The following is a 21538-nucleotide window of genomic DNA, read 5'->3' as shown; positions in this document are numbered from 1 at the left end:
TTATGTTCCTCTAGGTAAAAGCCAGTGACCCCTTATGTTATATAACTCATTTAAAGGGCTGTGTAAGATAATTGCAGGATTCTGAAAGAAAACTTTAGAAGAAATCAGTCCATCTTCAACTGCCAAAGAGCAACAATGGGTTGGGGTCTTTTACCTTTCATTTCCTGTGTTGGGTCACTCTACCTATGATGCTCAGTGGACAAATAGAGTTTCCCAGGAATAAATCACTTAAGAAAAAATAAAAACAGCATTTCTAAAAAAATTTATTCTTTTTAGTTATAGAATACAGTAGAATGTATTTTGGAAGATTATACATACACAGAGTATCTTATTCTATTTAGCATCCCATTCATGATGTTATACGTGATGTGGAGTTAACCCACAATTAATTCTACTGTCTTTCCTACTCCCTTTTCCCCCCTCACTTCCCTTTATTTTCCTTTGTCTAATCCATTAGATTTCTATTATTCCCCTCCGCAAACTCCTTTGTTTTGGGTTGGCATCCATAAATAATTCAGCCTTTGGTTTTATGGGATTGGCTTATTTCACTTAGCATGATATTCTCCAGTTTCACCCATTTACCAGCAAATGCCATTTTTTTGTTATTTATGGCTGAATAATATTTCATTGTATATGTATACCACATTCTCTTTATCCATTCCTAATGAAGGACACCTAGGTTGTTTCCATAGCTTTCTATTATGAGTTGAGCTGCTATAAACATGGATGTGGCTGCATCAATATAATATGCTGTAAATACAACATTTTTTTCCTTGGGGAATAGAGAATACTCAACTATATCAATCACTAAAATACAAAAGAAGCTTCTTTAAATTTATATGCAAGACATAATTTTGGAACTTAAAATCAGCAAGTTTTTAGATGGATGTCTAAGAAAAAAAGAATATCTTTTTAATCTCACATACATATTTAAAATACAAACCTATTAGTATGTGTTGTATTCATTCCCAAATTTTTAATGATTTTGCCATTTTTTGTGTTTTTAATTTTAATTCATACTGTAATGATATTTTAAAAGTGGGTGAAGTATCTGACAGAGTAGAAAGTTGCGCTGCAGCTATGTGTGCCTTTTACCTCAGGAGGCAGTATCTGCAGCTCACCAGGGAAACTTGGGCTGCAGGACCCATCCTGTCACTGGCTGACTTGTGACTTAAACTTTCTGAACCAGGGTGCCCCTCTTTAAGACACACCTGCTGTCTGTGGCTCCTCTGATTGTGAGCCCTAGCCACGCCCCCTCATTATACACTCAACAAACACTTGCTTCCTTTCTTGATAAGTTGTACATAAATTAATACCCATTCCTGAAAAACTTTTGGCTCTTATGTGACCTCTAAGTACACACTTCTTTTCTGAATAGTTAAAACTGAAATTTCCTTTGCAACTTCTTAGAATTTCAAGAGAGAGGAGCAGAACTTCGTTGTGCAGAATGAAATCAACAATATGTCGTTCCTCATTGCTGACACCAAGTCAAAGATGTCCAAGGTATTACTGCGATGTGCTTCATTGCTCTCTCCTGGATGGGTGGTACTTGGATTTGTTTTGGAGATTCATAACTGGACTCTGATGGGAGTGTTAATGTTATTTACTGATGAAAAGACACATAATGTTTTAGAGTTCCCAGGACTAGTTTGAGTCAGGTCTAGTAAGACACACAGACACAGACAGGACTCGCAGGAAGGAGGAAGTTTCTCTCACAGGTCTCTAGAAGCAGGGAGCAAACCTTGCAGAGGAAACACAAAGACTGCACCTGGGAGAGGGTGGTCCGGAGCCTTGACTACACTTTCCAAGTGAGGCAGGGTAAGCAACTGTCAGACTGGCTTATTGCTATACTTTTCATGGGCTCTGGGGCATCACTAGTTTTCCCCCATAGCTGGCCCTGGCATGATCAAGCAAGTGGATAGTCACCCAGAGCATCAGAGCTTGCTAGTGGAGGTGCTGTTGAAATGTAATAATTTGCCCCAATCATTTAGAGTCAGGTTCACTTTTGTAATTAGTATGTTTACCATATTTTTTAAAAAGTCTCCTTTTTATCTGGCTATTTCAGTGTCAGAATATAAAAAAAAAACTCCTTGTAAATCCCCACTGAAAGTTTATATGGTAAATATAACAACAGAGTAAAAAAAAATATATACAATGAGTAAAAATGTGCTCCTATTTAAGGTGTGGCTCAGGATAGGGCTCAGCTTTGAGAGGAGATGACCATGAGTGCCCACTGCCACCTTGTAACTGCAGAAGTTCAGCTACCCCTGAACCTGCAGTCCATGTCAGGAAAGGGATTCAGGTTACTCCTCAGCCAGCTGGTAGGAAACAGTGGTGTCTGTGGAGTGCCTCACAGACGGCAGGCACCCAAAGGAACCAATATTGCTGTCCTCACAAAACCAAAACATTAATGTTCAAGTGAATACCTACCACTCATACGGGTGATGAGCACTGAGATAACTCACCAGAGTGGGGAGTGGATAGAATGGTCCAGGATTGAACTGATAAGTGAGGGCTTCAAATTGGCATTGGAAACTGGGCAGTGTCTAGGTGGTCCATAAGGAGAGGAGGGAAGAGGACATCTCACTTCATGCCAGGTGACTGTTGGGTGGAAGGCCAACTGCAGCTCTGAAGAGTGACCTAGTTGGTGCTGTTCTTCTCCTTTTCTATTAAATGTAGGGCTCTTTTTCATATTTATATGTGAAAAATGTGAGAGAAGAGGGCTCAGTTTTTTTCATTTTCCTTCTTAAATATGACCATATGTTGTCCATGTTATTGCATGTTCATATTTGATCCAAACGTTGGACAATAGACTGAGAATGAAGATAGTGTACAAGTTCAATAACTGGAGCAGTTCTTTAGTTCTCAAGCAGCTCCTGTGGTGAGGCTGTCTGTTTAGTGCTAAAGTCACAGAAGGGACAGAGCAAGTCTGGCCAGTACCCTCACAGAACCCCATGTTTTGGGGAGGAGACAAGCAAAAGGCCAGCAATATATATATGTATAAGAGGATATTTGATTGGTTGTAGATTTAATTTCCTCATACTGTGATTTCACCCATAAATGTCCAAAGATTTGCTACTCTTTCCAGTTGTAGATTTCCTAGGGGATAAAAATCAAGATTATTATGTGAGCATAAGTAGAATCTCTTTGTCTAATGTTTCTCACAAACAGAACAATACAGTTGATTTAAATTATTTTTATTATCAGATCATTTTAGTAGTTATAAATATCAAACCAGGTTGCTGGGTACAGCAACTGAAAGCAGGAGAATTCCAAGTTTGAGGCCAGCTTCAGGAATTTAGCAAGACCCTATCTAAAAAAAAAAAATTAAAACAAAATAAAGGGCTGGTAATTTAGCTAAGTGATATAGTACTTCCCTAGCTCTAGAATCAATTCCCCAGCACCCTCCCCCCCACACACACAAAGGAAAACAAAAATCAATATGAGCTCTTTTTTCTTATATAACCTTGAGACCAAAAGAAACACACAAGTTAAAAATAAAACTCCAGTGCTAATGATATTCAGACTTTAATATAGTAGGTTTGCTGAAAATCATAAGTACTGAATAGACTATTTGCATTTTGTATCAATTTAATTTTTAGGATGAAGGTCCTTCATTTGGGTAATTACTTTTATTATTTTTTATTTCATTTCCTTTTTAATAAAGAGCTCATTTAAAATTACTTATCCATTAATTTTATGTATTAATCAACTTAATAGTACCAATAATTCTTCATTGTGTTTTTTTCTGATAAATTTATCAGCTTAATCTTTTATACATTACTACATATAAAAGTGAGATCCATGCATCTTTTTGGAACATAAATATGATGCTCATTTCTGTTCTTTTGAATAAGGAAAATCATTTGTATGTTAAAATTTTCCTTGTTTTTTTCCTTAGATAGCCCAATACTATTTATTAAACAATATCATTATTATGAAACTATGTTCCCAGTTTGAGTTATTGCTACAAAAAAAGAAACTGCATGAAGAAGTGGATGAGGGCAACTGTTTTAATTTTCATATCAGAACATTCTTAACATAAATACTCACTTCCCAGTGAAAATCAGGCTATCTTTCAGGGTGACCTTTGGCACTAATGTAGTCCTCAAAGGCATCACGAGAGCCCTGAAGTATCGTGGCAGTAGATTCCCTTGTAAGCTGTTCATCCAGCTAATTATGACTCGTGATGAAGTGCTCACTGGCCTATCACTTTCATTTCTACAGATAAGGGTAGACACTCTAGGGAGTCAAGTTTGCAGACTACATAAAAGGAAAGTGTATTTTATAATAGTTTTACATGTACCATATATTTTTCATTTTTATATGTGTGTATATGGGTATGTATATCATAGTATGTACATGAACAAAACATACTGTTTATATATGTGTATCTTCATAGCAAAGCAAGTATTTGTCAAACCAAACAAAAAAAAAATCCTTTTTAGCCTCAAATTTCTTTCTCTCCTGCACTGAAAATTAGAAAATATGCAATTTCTGAAATTACCACAGAATTCTCACTTTCTGCCTCCCTATCACCGTAGTGTGCCTTGTTCTGCAAAGATTACATGCATGCCAGGGGTTATAATGACCTAGGAATCTGAAAGTAGGACTCAGGTAAGGATGCTAAGAAGGGAAGAGAAAAATGTCCTTAGAATAGTAGGACTTTTAAAACATAAGGGCTAGCACAGAATGAGAAAGATAAAACAATGATCAAGTCAGAGAAGGTTTGTGGTTGTGAATGGGAGAAAAACAGGTCCTGATCCTGGCACTTCTCTTTGTTCCTAGGCAGCTGTTTCTGACCAGGAAAGGAAGAAAATGAAGCGCAAAGGAGACCGCTACTCTATGCAGACTTCTCTGATTGTAGCAGCTCTGAAACGGCTCCTGCCCATTGGGTTGAACATCTGTGCCCCTGGGGACCAGGAGCTCATTGCTCTGGCCAAAAATCGATTTAGTCTGGTAAGCCTCCTCCTCTCTCCATTGGTAGCAATCATCCACCCTGCAGACTCGGGTGTTTCTATTCTTTGGCTTCCTGCTCTATATCAGTATTTCATTTTCATTCAGTGCTTCATTAAGCAGCTTTTCTGCTCAGATTCTAGGACTTAAATAAAAAACTGTCTCTCTCTTTTTTTTTTTTTGAGGTCATTTTTATTTTTAAGTTGGTCAATCACCTCCAGGGCATATTCAGAAACCAAACAGAAAAGACACAAATCTCTGGTAATGAAAACAAATGGATTACATATGAACTCATATATAAAATTTGTGATGTGTGGCATATTCAAATTTATGAAAGGTGAATTTTCAGTGTTAGAAGCATAATTTATTATGCCCACGGTGCTTAGCTAAGGTGTTGACTTTTACACTGACAGCTGCTGTCCTCTGCAAACATCAAGATTTATGTTTTCAGGATTCTGTATGTACTCTGATGTTCCTCATCAGTATGCAGAGAAGGATGCATTTTTTCACAAATATATCTAAAATGACTATTTTATGCTTACATAAATTGGAGGACATGAACTCCCTGCCCAGGTTCCTGAGAAGAATCTGTAGTGCACCTCTGAGCCTAGAGGATGGAGGGACAGTTTTGGGGAGTGGTCTGCAGAGGTGCAGCCCTGTTGATTCTTGTCTGATTCTGCAGACACACATTCCTTGCTACTGCTGGGTCACTGAGGATGTTGTGAGGTGCTAAGGTTGCTTTCTGGAATTTGGCAGAAAGCTGTGGAAAGGCTTCTGTTTGAGCCCAGAGAAATGTGCTGCTGTCCACCTTATTGGAATGAATTGGAAGCCCAGTTACTTTCAGTCTTGACGTGCTTTCTCTCAGGCTAAAGAGTCCTTGCTTTGTTTCAAGCTACAGCAATATTAAAAAATTACATGAAGGAGAAGGCTCCATATTTGTGGCCTTTATTTTAATAAAGATGTTTGTCAGATGGACACTATTTTAAGTGATATTTGAGTTGCTTTTATTGGCTTGAGACACTTGACATGTTTAAGATTCATTTTAGGTAATGTTTCAGTTCCCTTTTTCATTTCTTTGCAAAAAAAAAAAAAACTTTACAAGAACAATTTTAGAGGAGGAAAGTTTATTTGGGAGCTCATGGTTCTAGAGGTCTCAGTCCATGGACAGCTGGCTTCATTCGTTGGGTCTTGAAGTCAAGCTGAACATCAGAAAGGAAGAGTGTGGCCCAAGGGGAGTGATTCACATGATGATCAGGAAGCAGAGAGGGGGCTTCACTCACCAGATTCAAAATATATACCCCAAAGGCATGCCCCCAGTGACCCACTTCCTCCAGCCACAACTTACCCACCTTTAGTTACCACTCATTTAATCTCATCAGGGTATCAATTCACTAATTAGGTTAAGGCTCTCATAACCTGATCATTTTGCCTCTGAATTTTCTTGCATTGTCTCACACATGAGCTTTTGAGGGATACCTCATATCTAAACCATAACAGTTAACATGTATTTCTTGACAGAAAGACACAGAGGATGAAGTACGAGACATAATCCGCAATAATATTCATTTACAAGGCAAGGTAAGCCAAATTTTATTGTAATGCACACTTAGTATCTATAAATTAGTTAATTTCTTTTTAGACTAAAACCATAAACAATCTTACTTTATCAATCAAGATGGTGAAAATATCTTAATGAGTCATTATTGGACTTGCAAATTCTTTTATATTAAGATCCTAAAGGCCATAAATTTTATATTTGTAAAGTAGGTTGTTACAAAATGTCAGATTTTGAAAACAACTATGACAACAGTTGAAATAAAGTTTGGATTTAGCTGAGTTTAAGGGTTTGGGGACTTGGAGACAGATATCAATAAAAATTAGAAATTTTGCACTTAGTGATCAGAAATCAAGTATGTGTACTCAGGAGTTATTAGTTAGAAAAGATACAGAGAGAATTGCTGCAAAAAGAATAAAAGAGTTCATCTAATGTGAGAAATGTAAATTCAGAAAGAAAACTTGGAGACTGATGTAATACCTACTTTTTAATGACAGGTAAAAGAACATTAGATGTAGTTGTGTAATCCATTGAGCACTTACTATTTGGAATTTTTCATACCAAAGAGTATAGTATTCTTTTGTTTACAGAACCTATTGTACCATTTAATAAGTCTAACTATTAGTTCAACTCTTATTAATTTTTTTCTATTCTTATGTCCTTTCCAAGAAATTCAGTCTCCAGCTGAAATGCATTTGCAGAGTTTATAGTACAAGTTTTTCGCCCCTTTAGTGAAAGACACTGTTTTTTGTTTGTTTTTACATGTATGAGTGTTGGGGAGAGTGTGGACCTATGAGAGGTTGCAGTGGTCCTCAGTGTCCCCAGCCATGTGTTGAGAGCAATTGGCCTCCTTCAGTCACTTCTGTGTTACAGGTTAGAAATATTCAGTGTCTATGAAGAAGAGATCTGTGCTCATCCTAGAAGATGGCCAGCTAAAGATGGTTATGACCTGGATAAGTTCTTCCATTGTGTCCTGAGGGTCATTTGTACCAATAATCTGGACAATTTATATAGTGTATTGAGGCAAAAGGAAGAAAGAGGAGCTCAGAAATTTAAAATTTTGTAGTCAATATTTTACTTCCCAAAACAAGACCCCTGAAAGTAAAGTGGTAAGAAGTATGTTTATTTTAATATTTTGGTCTATACTAGTGCTAGGAGTGAGGCATACATATTAAGGAAATATACACACTTGCAAAATCAAGCTCCTTCTTAAATACACTGTCTTGAAATTGTAAGGCAAATAATCCTGAAGCCAGTGGAATAATTTTATGTTAGATAAAATAAAGATTCTAATTTATCTGATATATTTATCTATTAAATACAAGTAAGGATGCAGATTCAAATCTAGAAATTCCAAAGTACAGTCTGTGGATCAAAAAGTCTACCAAGAAAAGCATTTTATTTCATCAGAGGACAAATGGTGTACAAAAGTCACTCACATACAAAGCTCAATCTCTGTTTCTAAATGAAAGTTATTTTTTTTTTTTGCAAATTCTTGAAGAACAATTTAATATTATATATATTATACTTTACAACCCAGAAATCCACTCGTTGGTGGTATATAAACTCAAAAAACTCTTTTATAAATACATAGATATATAAACAAACATGTTCATAACAACATTACTTATAATAGCAAAAATTATCACAGAATATAAATATCATAAATTCCCACAATCACCTATATGGCAGAGGAAAAAAATTAGTGAACAAGAAAGTCATATCAAGATGAATCATTCTTAAACACATAATGCTGATTTTTAAAAAATTAAAAACAAGTTATAAAAGGATACATATTATATTATTTATGTAAGGGTCCAGTATGCAAAACAGTACAAAAATATTGTTAGTGGCAAAAATGCACAAAATTTATGAATGTACAATAAAATACTCAGGAATGAGGTTGTAAGGCAGAGGAGAGATAGTGGACCTAGACTGGAGGCTTCAATCATATCCATAATGCATAATGTTCTCCTTCTTAAGGTAGATGGTGGGTACATCAGTGAACATTGTGTTTTTTATATACCTTAATTATTCAAATTAATTTTTTAAAATAAAAAACAAAAACCTAAAGGAATTAAAATCTATAATAAAGAAGCACTCTCTTAACGGGGTAAAATTGGGAGTTCATAACCCACTTGAATCAAACTGTGAAATATGATGTATTAAGAACTATGTAATGTTTTGAACGACCAACAATAAAAAAAAGAAAAAAAAATAAAAATAAATAAATGAAAGTTATTTTTGGCATTTCAAATTGTGCTTTCTTAGGCTAGGGGTTTTGTAGTATTACATGTTGTCCATTTGCTTCTGCTTTATACACTCAAGCTCTCATTTTTCTCATTTTTTTTAGGGGATGGGTACTGTGGAGTGAACTTAGGGATACTCAACCACTGAGTCACATCTCCAGTCCTATTTTTGTATTTTATTTAGAGACAGGGTCTCACTGAATTACTTAGTGCCTCACTTTTGCTGAGACTGGCTTTGAACTCATGATCCTCCTGCCTCAGCCTCCTGGGTCACTGATATTACAGGTGTGCACCCTCACACCCAGCTCAGTCTCTCATTTTTAATGGAAATTATGAAGTGGAGGATAAAGAAAAGGGGTTGCCTTTTCTGCTTCTGATGATATAGTTATTCCCTTTGATTTCTTTGGAGCAAGATGCTTTATCCCAGTAAGATGCTTATGTTGGTCAGTTTTTATGATTTACAGTAACCTTATTAAATACATGAAGACATCAATTAGAACTTCCATGGAGGAAATTTGATGGTATTAACAAGTGAAGTGTGTAGACTCCCTTATTATGAGTGTGATTTCTAGAGATCTCCAATGATTTATATGTAATTGTAAGCTGTGGTGTAAATTCCTATGTTTGCAAATAAATGTGATCCTATATAGGATCAACAGTTGGAATGTGTGTGGAGAAGGAAAAGGTCCAGGGTTGCCCTACCCATTCTCTGTCCATTGGTAACTCATTCTAAGCCTAATGAACTTTATTTGTTTAGGGAATCCTCCCAGCCTCCCACAAAGTAGATTGCATTATCCATTACAATGGTAAATGTTCACTTTTACCTGTTCTCTCCACCAGATGATGAGTGCAAAGACTTACCTGTATTTCTCTCTGCATAGTGCTGCTTTGGTTTTTTCCAATTGTATATTTTTAAGATATACAACCTGTTGTTCTGATATACATGTACATAATGAAGTGATTACTGTAGTCTAGCAAATTGCATATCCATTTCCTCAGTGGTAGGAGCAACTTCAGTTTGTTCTTAGCCAATTTTCAGAATGCTATGCAATGTTACTAATTGTGGTTACCATGCTGTGTATTATTCCCTTAAACTTATTCATCCTGTGTAGATGCAACTAGCAGTGTCTAACTCTGTGCTATGTTGAATAAATAACTGTAGTTAGACCCTTGCCTCTTAGCGTGTCACCTTTCATTTTATTTACTTTTATCCTTTCTCTGCAGTTAGAAGATCCTGCTATTAGATGGCAAATGGCTCTTTACAAAGACTTGCCAAACAGAGCAGAAGATACCTCAGATCCAGAGCGGACAGTGGAGAGAGTTCTGGATATAGCAAATGTGCTTTTTCATCTTGAGCAGGTCAGAGTTTTTGTGGATTTGATTGTGTCCACCTTAGCCACTTAAAAATGTTTTTTGAAAGGATGTATGTTAATTTGTTAACTGTGGGCCCAAATTATATATATTCAGCATGCTCATTATAAAGAATATGATTCAGGAATGCCCAGTATTTAATAAGCACAACTTTCAAGCTTATGATTTTTGTGGCAGTGTATAGATAATGTATTTCAGGATATCAAGGCCTTTTTTATTGCCTTTTAGTTATTTCTAAAATAGTATAGATAATTAAGATTAAATACTTAATTCTAAATCCTTTCAACAAAATTTTCAGGCATTAAACCTGATCTTAACTATTTTATACTTGCATCTTTTTATTACTCATATGACAGCGTATCTGGTGCCTGGTCCTCCATGGGTTTCATAGTTGAAATATTTTGCTTTCTCTTACTCCGTTAGTCTTCCCTTTTATCACAGATACTTTTTGAGTTAATTTCCTCTGAGATCAGGAACAAATTACACCTAGAGAAGAGCAATGCCCATGTGAGAAAAGTGTTTCTAATTTCCCGGTGTCTCTAATTCACTCTACAGAGTTTGCTGTATATTTTGTTCCTCATTCACTCCCTTTGCTCAAGAATTCCCAGAACAGTTGAAACATTCTCAATTAGAAGGTTATATCTCTGTAAAAGTGGTCCTCTGGTGACATAAAATATAAGCAATGAAAGTTTCAGTCTCTGTTTTCAGTCCATTTAGTGAAAAACAGTAGAGTGAGAGAGCTCAGGGTGATTGCAGTAGAGCTGTCCACCCCTGGGCCTCAGTGACCTGATGGACTTGGTTACTTAGTGCTAAACATGGAATATAATGTGACCCATGTTATCTCATTTTGCCACCCAAGTGTTTTGTGTGTGTGTGTGTGTGTGTGTGTGTGTGTGTGTGTGTGTATTTTTTAGCAATGGGGATTGAACCAAGAGGTGCTTAATCACTGAGTCACATTCCCAGCCCTTTTGATATTTTATTTTGAAACAGGGTCTCCCTAAGTTGCTGAGGCTAGCTTTGCAATCTTCCTGCCTTCTGAGTTACTGGGATTACAAATGTGTGCCTCCATGCCTGGCTAATGTTTTTAACTTTGTATCTCCTTTAACCATACTTAAAAGTATTATCATAGTGATAATGACCATTTTGCTTTGAGGTTGACTTTACATTATCTGAACTTCCATCCCTGCCCTGTTAAATAACAACGTATTATCTAATTGTCCTTTTTTTTTTTTTTAAAAAAGAGGCAATTATTTATTCAAAAACAATGCAAAACAAGCCAAAAGTTTGCACGAAAGGGAAGTACATAGCTATAATGAACCATGTTTACCTTAGTGCAAGCAAGAAGACTGTACTATATCCATAGCAGAAAAGAACAGGAAGAGAAAGAACCAAGGCTGCAGGGTAATTCAAGATGGCTAAATTCTCATCTCCCCTTGACTGTCCTTTTAATTTCCTTCTTGCTTATTTACACGTCCCCAATGCTGTTACTGCTCCAACTCCACTTCAGGAGATGACTACAGCTAGGGTGCCCTCAGGCCACATAGATGTTGGCTTGCACTTACATGTCTAAGACCTTGAATCTTGCTGTTTCCCCTGAACACTCCCTTCATGGTTTCATGAAGTATTAAAAAAAAATCTCATTAATCAGCAAATAAAGGAACTTGAGGTAATGAAGTTTTGAGTTATATGTATGAAGCCAGAGACTTGTATTTTAAAATTTATATACATATTTAATGAGATTATTAAGTGTTAATTAAATGGTTACTGGAGGGTCATTTCCAGCAGTAGACTTGTCATGAATTTTTAAATGTTTTTTTTTTTTTTTTCCTACACAATCTGGATTTGCTTGGATGAATTTTAGGTAAATTAAATGAAGCTCATTAAAATCTGGATATATTTTTATTATATTTACAATAAAGGAGTATATGTTCACAAGGATATTCAGTCTTGATAGATGAAGATATTTCTAAATTAAGGTTCATTTCACTACACATCCTCTCCTGCTGGGACACTCAGTGGGTGCACACTCCAGGGTGGCTGGTGCCCAGCAGGGTCCCATGACTGAGTGTCCTCTGGGCACCAGGAGCTCAGGGTCTCTGAGTACACAGACACAGAACCAGATAAATACACAACAAGTCAGAAGAACTAGAATATAAAATGAGCCAAAGGCATGTAAAAGTAGCCAACTTACAAATGTGTTTATTTCCATGAGTGGAATGTGTCCCTTTGACACTTCTAATGTTAATTTGTAACTGAATTACAAAGTATTTGCAAAGACAGTTTTAACTTGCTGAAGTCATTGCAGAAGCAGTAGGTGTGCTAGGCTCTGGGTGTGGCTTAGAAATGTGTGCTGAGCAAGCACAAGGCCTGGATTCACTCCCAGCACCAAACAAACAAATAAGACACAATGGTGCACAGGAAATACTTGTTGATTTAGTTTCCCTACAGGGTCCTAACTGTTGGGATGTGTGCATTGTGTTGTATATCTGGTCATTCTCAGGAAGGCTGTCTCCTGTGCATTTCCTGATCCTCATTCTCTAGCTGAGCTCTCTCAGGAGCACATCAGGATGCTCAGTGACAGGCACAGGGCACAGGGCCCCTCTAGGCCACAGTTCCTAGATACCCTTTTCCTTGATTTTAGGAAAGCCCACTCCTCAAGGTCCTTCCTCCTGTGATACCAGGCTCTGCCAGTGGACAGCCTCCTGATGGCAGGAGCCTTTTCCAGTCAATGCCTGGGTGTCTCATACTTGTTTCCTGACTACATCCATCCCTATTCTGTGAAAAGCCACCTGTGTACAGTCTCAGCTACCAGAGTGAACTGGAAGTTGAAGTGAGTCAGATCTAACACACTGCCCTTGATTCTGTTTTCACCCACAACGTTCTCGACAATGGTGTATTTTACTCAGCCTGCTCATCCAGAAGAAAATGAAGTGGGCCTTTGTTCAAAAGCTTTATTGATCCTATAGAGGGAACAGGGTCACAGAAAGAAGTGCTTTACAATTAAACAAGTTGCCTTGCTAAATTTTTGAACTGCTATAGTCCCAATGTTCTTAATATTTTCTAGGCATTTTTATGTTCATATTTTGTCCTTTTACTGCAAAGGATAGTAAATTCAGCTTTTTGGGGGCTAACATAACATTCTTATTTCTTCCAGAAATCTAAATGTGTTGGCCGGAGATATTACAGTCTGGGAAGTACAGTGCTCAATTGCCTAGAGATTACTAATGAATGTAGAATCCCTTGCTGGGATTCTTTTTCTTTCTAATAATTAATCTCTTTTTTCCTCTTGAAGTTCCAAATACCATTAGTTTAATGACAGCTTGCTTGCCTCATTTACTGTGACTTTTGAATTCTCCTTTGTTCCTGTCTAACAAAATACTTACATACTTTAACAGTTTTTGCAAAGTTACATCCCTTTCCTCCCTCCTGGCCCTCTTCTCAGAGCCTTGTCATCTCTCATGTTAAGGAACACTAGAGTTTTCATTAGCTCTATTTGTGATTGCTACTCTTATGGTAAAATTGGTTACAGTAGATACAGAAAAAAGAAAGGGTAAAATTATTTTGTGTAGGCAGAAAATATATTTAAGAATCTAAGAAAAATTTGAGAATTATGTGCAAATGATTTTATGTAGAGTGCCTTTATGCTTCTTTAACATTAGAGATGACAAAGCTTCTGAAGTATGTACTACTTGGAAAATGTAATATTTTCACTTTTGTTTGAAATTATCTCAAATTTAGCTTTGGGTAACTTTTAGATTGTTGACCCTTTCTGCAAATAATTTTAAGGTACTTTTGGAATTGGACTGAAAAGGTGTAGCTCTTCAGTGTTGTATTTGGGGGGAGCCTGGGGTGTAAGTTTGCATGTTTTGTGTCATCCTCCCTCAGGTGGAGCATCCTCAGAGATCTAAAAAGGCCGTGTGGCACAAACTACTCTCCAAGCAGAGGAAAAGGGCAGTGGTGGCCTGCTTCAGGATGGCTCCCTTGTATAATCTGCCAAGGTCAGAATTTTTAAAATACATATAACAGCCAAATTTAGATTTATTATTCTTCTGTGTAATTTTGGAAGTGATTTTTCTTTGTTGGGTATTTTTTGGAGAACTATGATCTGTAATGTAAGTGTTAATTGATATTTACACACTGAGGAGTATCTGCTCATGTGTATGAGGCCTTGTGGAGTAGTTGGGAGTTCATTATTTGAAGTCAAACTGTATTGATTCTGATCTGGGCATCTCAGCTTCTCTGCTGGATGACATTGGTCAAGTTACTCATCTGAGCTCACTGCAGTTTCCTCATCTGGGACCATGACAGGAACTGTCTTGTAGAGGTGTTCAGCTGATATAATGGATCAGTATGTACAGTGTGCTTAGAAGAATTAACTTGACACGATAAATGTAGCCATTGTTAGTATTTGTGTAATTATTAGCATTTGAGGAAAAGGGCTAATCCTTTACTGACTTATGGAATAATGTAAGTTTGACAAACCCACCACCTTCCCTTAGAGGTGTCATAGACATACTTGTGAATAGAGAAGCATCTGTGCCTTGTAACAGAGCTGCATCTCTGGCCCCCTTGCAAGTGGAACACCTTCTCCTTTTTGTTCGCAGGATGCATTTTGCTTTTTGTTGTAGCACTTTCCTGTATTATTGTGCAAGTATTTATCTCTGATTCAACTTCAGGTTCCTTTAGAATATTGTTTAATTTTATATTTTCAGCACCCTGGACAGCAAGTGGTGCCAGGACATTTAGTTAAAGTGTTTGCAAAGGTGCATAATATAAGGCAATGAAAACCATAAAAACAAAGTGTCATCATACTTTTCTCCTCTACTAAGCCATGTGGATTCCTTATGATCAGGTCATGCTCACTGAGTGTAAGATATACTAGCCACCACCTCAGACTATGTGCTGCTTCTAAGCTCTAGAACCACGTGGTGTCACCAGGTGGTCAAATAGAATATTAACCTTGAATTCAAATTCCCATTCCTTTTTTGGTTACTCCTATGTGTCATTCTAAAAATTTCATCAGTTTTCCTGTGACTTATTCCCATCAATATCCTTCCCTTGGTGCCACCTCTTTATGTCACTTGTTCCTTGCTTCATATCAAGTGAGATGTTGTGTTCCAGGAGTCCTCAGCCCACTCTTCTCATCGTTGAACTCAGTGTCCCATCCTGCAGTGCCATCATTCTGTCACACCCCCATGCTCTCTCACGACATTCTCTTATGGCCATGAAGTTTTCATCTGATCTTACAATGAAATCTTACCCACATCCCTCATTATTGTCGTGTTATCACCAACCATTCCAGTCTTTGCTGATGTTTCATTTCATAGCTGGCCATTCATTATCAGTATCCGAGGTTTAATCTTTGCAATAAACTTCACTTAAATATGTTTTGATTTGGAATCCTCGGGACTCACATTTAATATTAACTTGAACACAGATTAATTCATCTATTGACATTTGTTACATCATTTATTAAGAGTAACTTTATTTAATGATAGCTACCATTTAATGCATGTCTTGTGCTTCACATTCTTTATTTCATTATAAGTCTTAAAAACTGAAATATAGATGAAGTTATTGTAGTTTTCAAAATAAGAAAAAATGAGAGTAGAGAAAGTTGAATAACTTGATCAATGTTACAGAGCTTAGAAATGCTGGAGCTAGGATTTAAATCCAAATCAATATGTGATCTGAGAAACCTTGCTCTAATTTGCTACAAAGTATTACCTCTCAAGAGGAGGATGAAGAATAGAAAGTTTATTTTTACTTTATATTTTTAGTGCACAGATAATCCAGTAATAAAGCACAGCTAAATTCCTTTTTAATTTTATTTAAAAAAAAACCAAACCTTTGTTTGAAATTGTGCTTATCTTTTTTAGGCATCGCGCTGTCAATCTCTTTCTTCAGGGATATGAAAAATCTTGGATTGAAACAGAAGAACATTACTTTGAAGATAAGCTGATTGAAGATTTAGCAGTATGTTTTTAATGGGGTTATAAAATGAAAGAAGGTTGGAGCATGGTGGAATAGTGTCATCATAGATTATTGAAGAAAAAACATTATTGCACTACATTGATCTTAGGAAACTTTTAAATATCAATTGTTACTGCATTAAGCTTTTATGGAAAAAGTTTCTCTTATTTCCAAGAGATCTCATCAATGTGATATCAGTTATTCAGAATTTCTGATGACTAATGCAAGTTTACTACTAACAAAACCTGGTTCAGTTATCCTTTTAAATTCTTCCCCAAAGCCGCTAAAACTCAGAACCAGGATATACTATAAAAGTCTGATCTATAAAGAAGTTATCCACCAAAAATACATTCAAGACTAACAAAATGTAGCCATTTTTTTAAAGTCCATGGGGCAGAAGATGCTAGAGTGGCCCAGAAGAGGAGCCATGGGAAGTGTGGTGATAGCCAGCAGAATCTCCACTGATAGTGCCCAGAAGCTGGTATTGCCTAGAGCACTGCAGGTCATCATCTTGTTTAAGTTGAGGATCTTTTCAAAATCTAATGAAGGAAATCTTGCTAAAAATAAAATTATAAGCATACTGTCCCATCAAAGTTTGCAGGCTAGTCAGAGGCTTCATGATTCCCAGTTGTCTGAAAGTTACTTTTTTATGTCATGAATTATCTGGGAATATAATGGATAAACTAATTTAGTTATTAAAACATGGCTCTTATTGCCTCTGGGAATTTTTAAATCAATTTTGTTTGACTTTAGGCTCAAAGCAAACATAAATGTTTGGATATCTTATAGAAATTTGCTTGGTACATATAACATTAAACCTTAAGCCCAGGAAATAAACCATTGATATAAAAATACAATCAGTTCAAATGCATGAGTTAGTGGAGACACAAAATTCATTCAATAGAAAGTCAGGATTATTGTTAAATATCTCTGAGGGTATGGGTGTAGCTCCATGGGTAGCGTTTTTGCCTAGCATGCCCTGGGTTCAATACTGCAAAAATATTGAAATAATTAAATATGAAAAGGGATCAAATATCTCTGTTTTAAGCTGCATAATTTTACATTGTCAATGAGATTGATATGAACACATTATGTCACATTTATTTACACAATATATATTACATATAACACATATACATATGTGCACATATTTATACACAAACATACATTATAGCGTGTATAGTGCACATAAAACATATATGTGTGTACCCAAACATCTACAATAGGAAATGAAGGGCTTCTCTTTTATTGTTTGGTCCTATCCCTCCTATTGCTCCTGAAGTTGAATAAACATTTCTTCTAAATGTGAAATTTGATAAATCTGACTTTCTTATAGAAACCTGGGGCTGAACCTCCAGAAGAAGATGATGTCGCTAAGAGAGTTGATCCTCTGCATCAGTTGATCCTTCTGTTCAGTCGCACGGCTTTAACAGAGAAATGGTATGGCTGGGGGTTCACAGGAGACAGGGAGGATCAAATAAAGGAATCCATGTCTGAGTATTGTGTGTCATTGTTTCATGTTTCAGTTTCATCTGGTATGGAGAGAGAGTTTTTAAGGCTGGCATATACCCTTGGATCAACATTCATTCAATTTCATGCTTTAATATCTATGAATTCTGGTTTTTCTTAACAATTTTATAATTAACTGGTTTAGTTGGTTCTGATTTCTTATGAAATGGATTTTCTGTTTATCACAAACAGAATTTATAAATAAAACAAGAGAAACCAAAGAAAATTCAAGTGCCAAAAATATGGAGGCTAATAGTGACCCAAGATTTCCAGGTAAACTGTGTCTCCATTGCACAGTGGGTCTTTGGAAGCCTCTAAGGTGGGTGAGTTGTAATCTCAATTTGGGAATATCTCCACGGTTTATTTGAAGGATTTTGCCCACTTTTCTTATATTCTGCATTTGTAGTCATATGAATTCACCAAGGCAGTGAATGGCAAACCTCTGTGGAGTTAAATAACAAAGGCACTCTGAGGCCCACAATGTATGTGTCTTAGCGTCTGCTCATTACAGGGGCACTGCAAAGATTGGTGCTGTAGAGGGGGCATTGCAGAGATGATCAAATTTTTTCCTGTTTTCCTGCCCTGTGAAAGAAAGCCAGCTTTGCCCCAGGTCTCACCTGTGCTCTGCAGAACCTGGGAGATAATTTAATTATCAACCACATCCATATGTCTTCTCAGAAGTCCGAAGAGTTCATGTGACCTCTTTGCATGTCATAACAGTATACATTTCTCTCTTATCTAATGTGATCCATCCTTTCTCTCACTGTTTCTCTCTTATTATTTCCCAACTAACAAAACCATCTCATCCCTAAGCATAGAGCAGCTGTCTGTCTGGCCCATGGCAGGTAATGAGGTATTTCTCATGAGTGAATTTTTCTCATAGCTGAAATTTGAAACTGCTGAGATAGCTTTGCAACTTCTACATATTTTTTGATGGAAACCTTTTATTCATGTATTAATGGTTCCATTCTTCTTAAGAAAGATGAGAAGTGTATTTGGTCCTTTCTTAATTTTTATGAATCTTCATTATGACTCTTATTTTTTAACTATAATTTATAATTTAGAGAGTCTTTCTATCAAATGTCAAATATCACATTGTTTAAATTTGCTCATTTCAAATTTTGTAGTTTGGAAAAAATTACAGTTATTACATTTCTGTGTTTTCTGAGATGTGAGGCTTCTTCTGTAAGATCAGGGGACAGCTTTTCAGGAACTCTGAAATCTTCCATCTATGACTTTAAGATATTTTTGAATGATTAAAATTGCCTAAATTTTATGTTCATTCAATTATAAAACATCATGCTTGTTAGAAAACAACAAACACGCTATTTTATACAATGATGGTACATCCACAAATGACATAGCCTTCTCTTTAAAATTGATGTTTTTTTTCTTGTTTTTCATAGCAAACTGGAGGAAGATTATTTATATATGGCTTATGCAGATATTATGGCAAAGGTAAGAGCCCTTCCAAATTTTAATGTTTTAATATTTTAATAAGGTCATTTTAATTTGACAAAGTATTACAATCTTACCTTCTGGATTAAAACAAAATATTGTTAAATCATGGAAACATAAGACACGTCTTACTCTCAGATTCCTAATTGTTCCATGTGTCTTTGCTCTTAACTTCCTTGGCGAGTAACCACTGTTTTCTTTTTTTTAGCATTCCTACTTGGGATTTTGTATTTTTAATTATAATAATGAATGCACATTTATTGTACAGCCTGACAGGCTTCACTGCAACATTTCAATGGGTGCATATATCCTATTTAGATCATGTCCACCATCTCTTCTATATACTCCTCACCCCCTCAACCTCCAGTTTTCTTCTCCAGTGCTCCCTCTTCTACTTTTAGGTCATCTGTTTTTTTAAGTGACCCTATATGAGCAAAAGCATGTGCAAGTAGTCATTCTGTGTTTGGCTTAGTTAACATGGTGACCGCCAATTCCATCTATGTTTTTTTTTTTTTTTTTTTGTAAATAACATTTCATTCATCTATATGGTTGAATGGTACTTATTGGTATATATACCATGTTTTCTTTATCCATTCATCTGTTGGTGACACCTAGGCTATTTCATATCTTAGTTATTTTAAATCTCTTTCATTTCCTTTGGATATATGCCCAAGAGTAATATAGCTGGATCATAGGGCGTTTCTATTTTTTAGTGTTTTGAGGAAACTCCACACTGTTTTCCTTAGTGATTGTATTAATTTACACTCCCATCAACAGTGGAAGGGTTTCTATTTCTCTTGTTCTCACCATCATTTGTTATTTTATTGATAATGGTCATTGTGACTAGAGTGAGATGGGATCTCACTGTAGTTTCGATTTTCAATTCCCTGAGAGCTGAAGATACTGAGCATTTTTCATATATTTCTTGGCCATTTGTACTGCTTCTTTTGAGAAGTGTCTTTTCAGATCATCTGTGCAAATTTTGATTGGATTACTTGGGCTTTGTTAAGGTCATGTTAGTTCCTTGAATATTCTTCATGTTAACCCTCTGTTGGGTGAATAGCTGGCAGAAGTCTTCTCCTGTGCTGGAAATTGTTTCTTTCCTCTGTCAACTTTTCCTCTGCTGTGCAGAACCTTTTTAATTTGATGTAAATCAATTTGTCAGTTCTCTTTTGTTTCCTGAGCTATTGGAGTCCTATTCAGGAAATCATTGCCTGTGCCTATATCTTGAAGAGTCTCCCCTGTGTTTTCTTCCTGTAATTCCAAAGTTTCTGGTCTTACATTGGGGACTTGGACCCATTTGTAGTTGATTTTTATACAGGATAAGAGGAGAGGTAGTGGTCTAGTTTCAATCTTCTACCTGTGGATATCCAGTTTAACAGCACCCTTGGTTAAAAAACATGGATTAAAAGATAAAAGAGGAATATCACTTATTCTTTTGTAACAAAAAAAGAAGAAGGGGAAGATGCTAGGCTAAAGTGTCATCTGCTCTTTCTCACAGTCCTCGGCTGAGACCGAGGGGTTAGGTGCAGGGAATCTGGATAGAAGGTTTGAGAGACAGAAGACTCCAAAGAGACCTTTTGACATTTGGCACATTTATTGACTAGAAATCAGCGTAGGTGTCCCAGGCAGCGTAGAAAGCCTGGCTCAGGTGGTGGTTCAGGAATTTGCAGCAGAATCACTCTGGCTGTGTGACCTCCCTAGCAATTCTCAGAACCCCATGCGAACCTATAGAAGGCAGGTAGTAAGTTGGTGTCTAACGATTTTTGACTATTGCTCTTGGGGACACTGTGCCAGAGGGATTTTGTGATTGGGCAGCGTTTGTGGCCTCAGAACTGAGGAGCATGAGCAGGTGGGTGGAAGAGGTATAAGCTTCTGGTTTTCTAGCAGGCAATTTTTGATTGTTAGATTTCTTGGTGACTAAAACATGTCTCTCTGGCTTCTCTTTTAATTTAGTTATATCCTAAAGCTCTATCGAATCTCTATTGATATTCTATCAAATATTTAATAAGGGCTCCCATAGTCTGCCTTTCTCCCAAGAGTCTCCTCTTCACACTTAAATATCCCTTTTATTGTCTGATGGACCCAGGAATGCCAAGCTCTGTCACTCAGTTTCTTCTACTCTGCATGTGCTCCAGTTAACCAATCTGTGCACCCAGAGAAGTTTCGGTTTTTGTTGTACACCCTTCTGTAGGGCATATGGATCTGCATCCTTGCTTATTGGGCTTAGGAGCCTGTACATTTACCATTAGTTGTAGGAGCACATTAAAATGTTGGCAGAGCACATTTTTGCCTCCTTTTGAGCTTACCTGTCAACCTAAAATCCAAGTCATTTGTGAATTTCTGTTCAGTTTTATCTTATATCCTTATCTAGATAGATTTTTTTAAATTAAGTAAATATCATCGTTTCTCTAGAGTCAGGCCATTGTCCAATGCTAGAAGCTTTGGAAAGTTCAGTTCTATCATC

The 21538-nt window shown here is 36.5% G+C and overlaps 1 protein-coding gene across 1 annotated transcript in view; it reads left to right on the top strand.

Moving 5' to 3' along the window:
- Positions 1-21538, top strand: part of Ryr2 (ryanodine receptor 2) — a 588770-nt gene that overhangs the window by 490706 nt on the left and 76526 nt on the right. The window contains exons 71-79 of the mRNA XM_077802933.1: positions 1411-1503; positions 4789-4959; positions 6475-6534; positions 9985-10119; positions 13286-13330; positions 14017-14129; positions 16011-16107; positions 17441-17544; positions 19020-19071. Of these exons, the coding sequence (XP_077659059.1) occupies positions 1411-1503; positions 4789-4959; positions 6475-6534; positions 9985-10119; positions 13286-13330; positions 14017-14129; positions 16011-16107; positions 17441-17544; positions 19020-19071 (870 nt within the window). The remainder of the gene's footprint in view (positions 1-1410; positions 1504-4788; positions 4960-6474; positions 6535-9984; positions 10120-13285; positions 13331-14016; positions 14130-16010; positions 16108-17440; positions 17545-19019; positions 19072-21538) is intronic.

This window comes from Urocitellus parryii, chromosome 9, assembly GCF_045843805.1.
Source record: "Urocitellus parryii isolate mUroPar1 chromosome 9, mUroPar1.hap1, whole genome shotgun sequence".
Taxonomy (NCBI): Eukaryota; Metazoa; Chordata; class Mammalia; order Rodentia; family Sciuridae; genus Urocitellus; species Urocitellus parryii.
The sequence above is the reverse complement of the archived record's forward strand: the minus strand, read 5'-3'. Positions and strand labels throughout refer to the sequence as shown.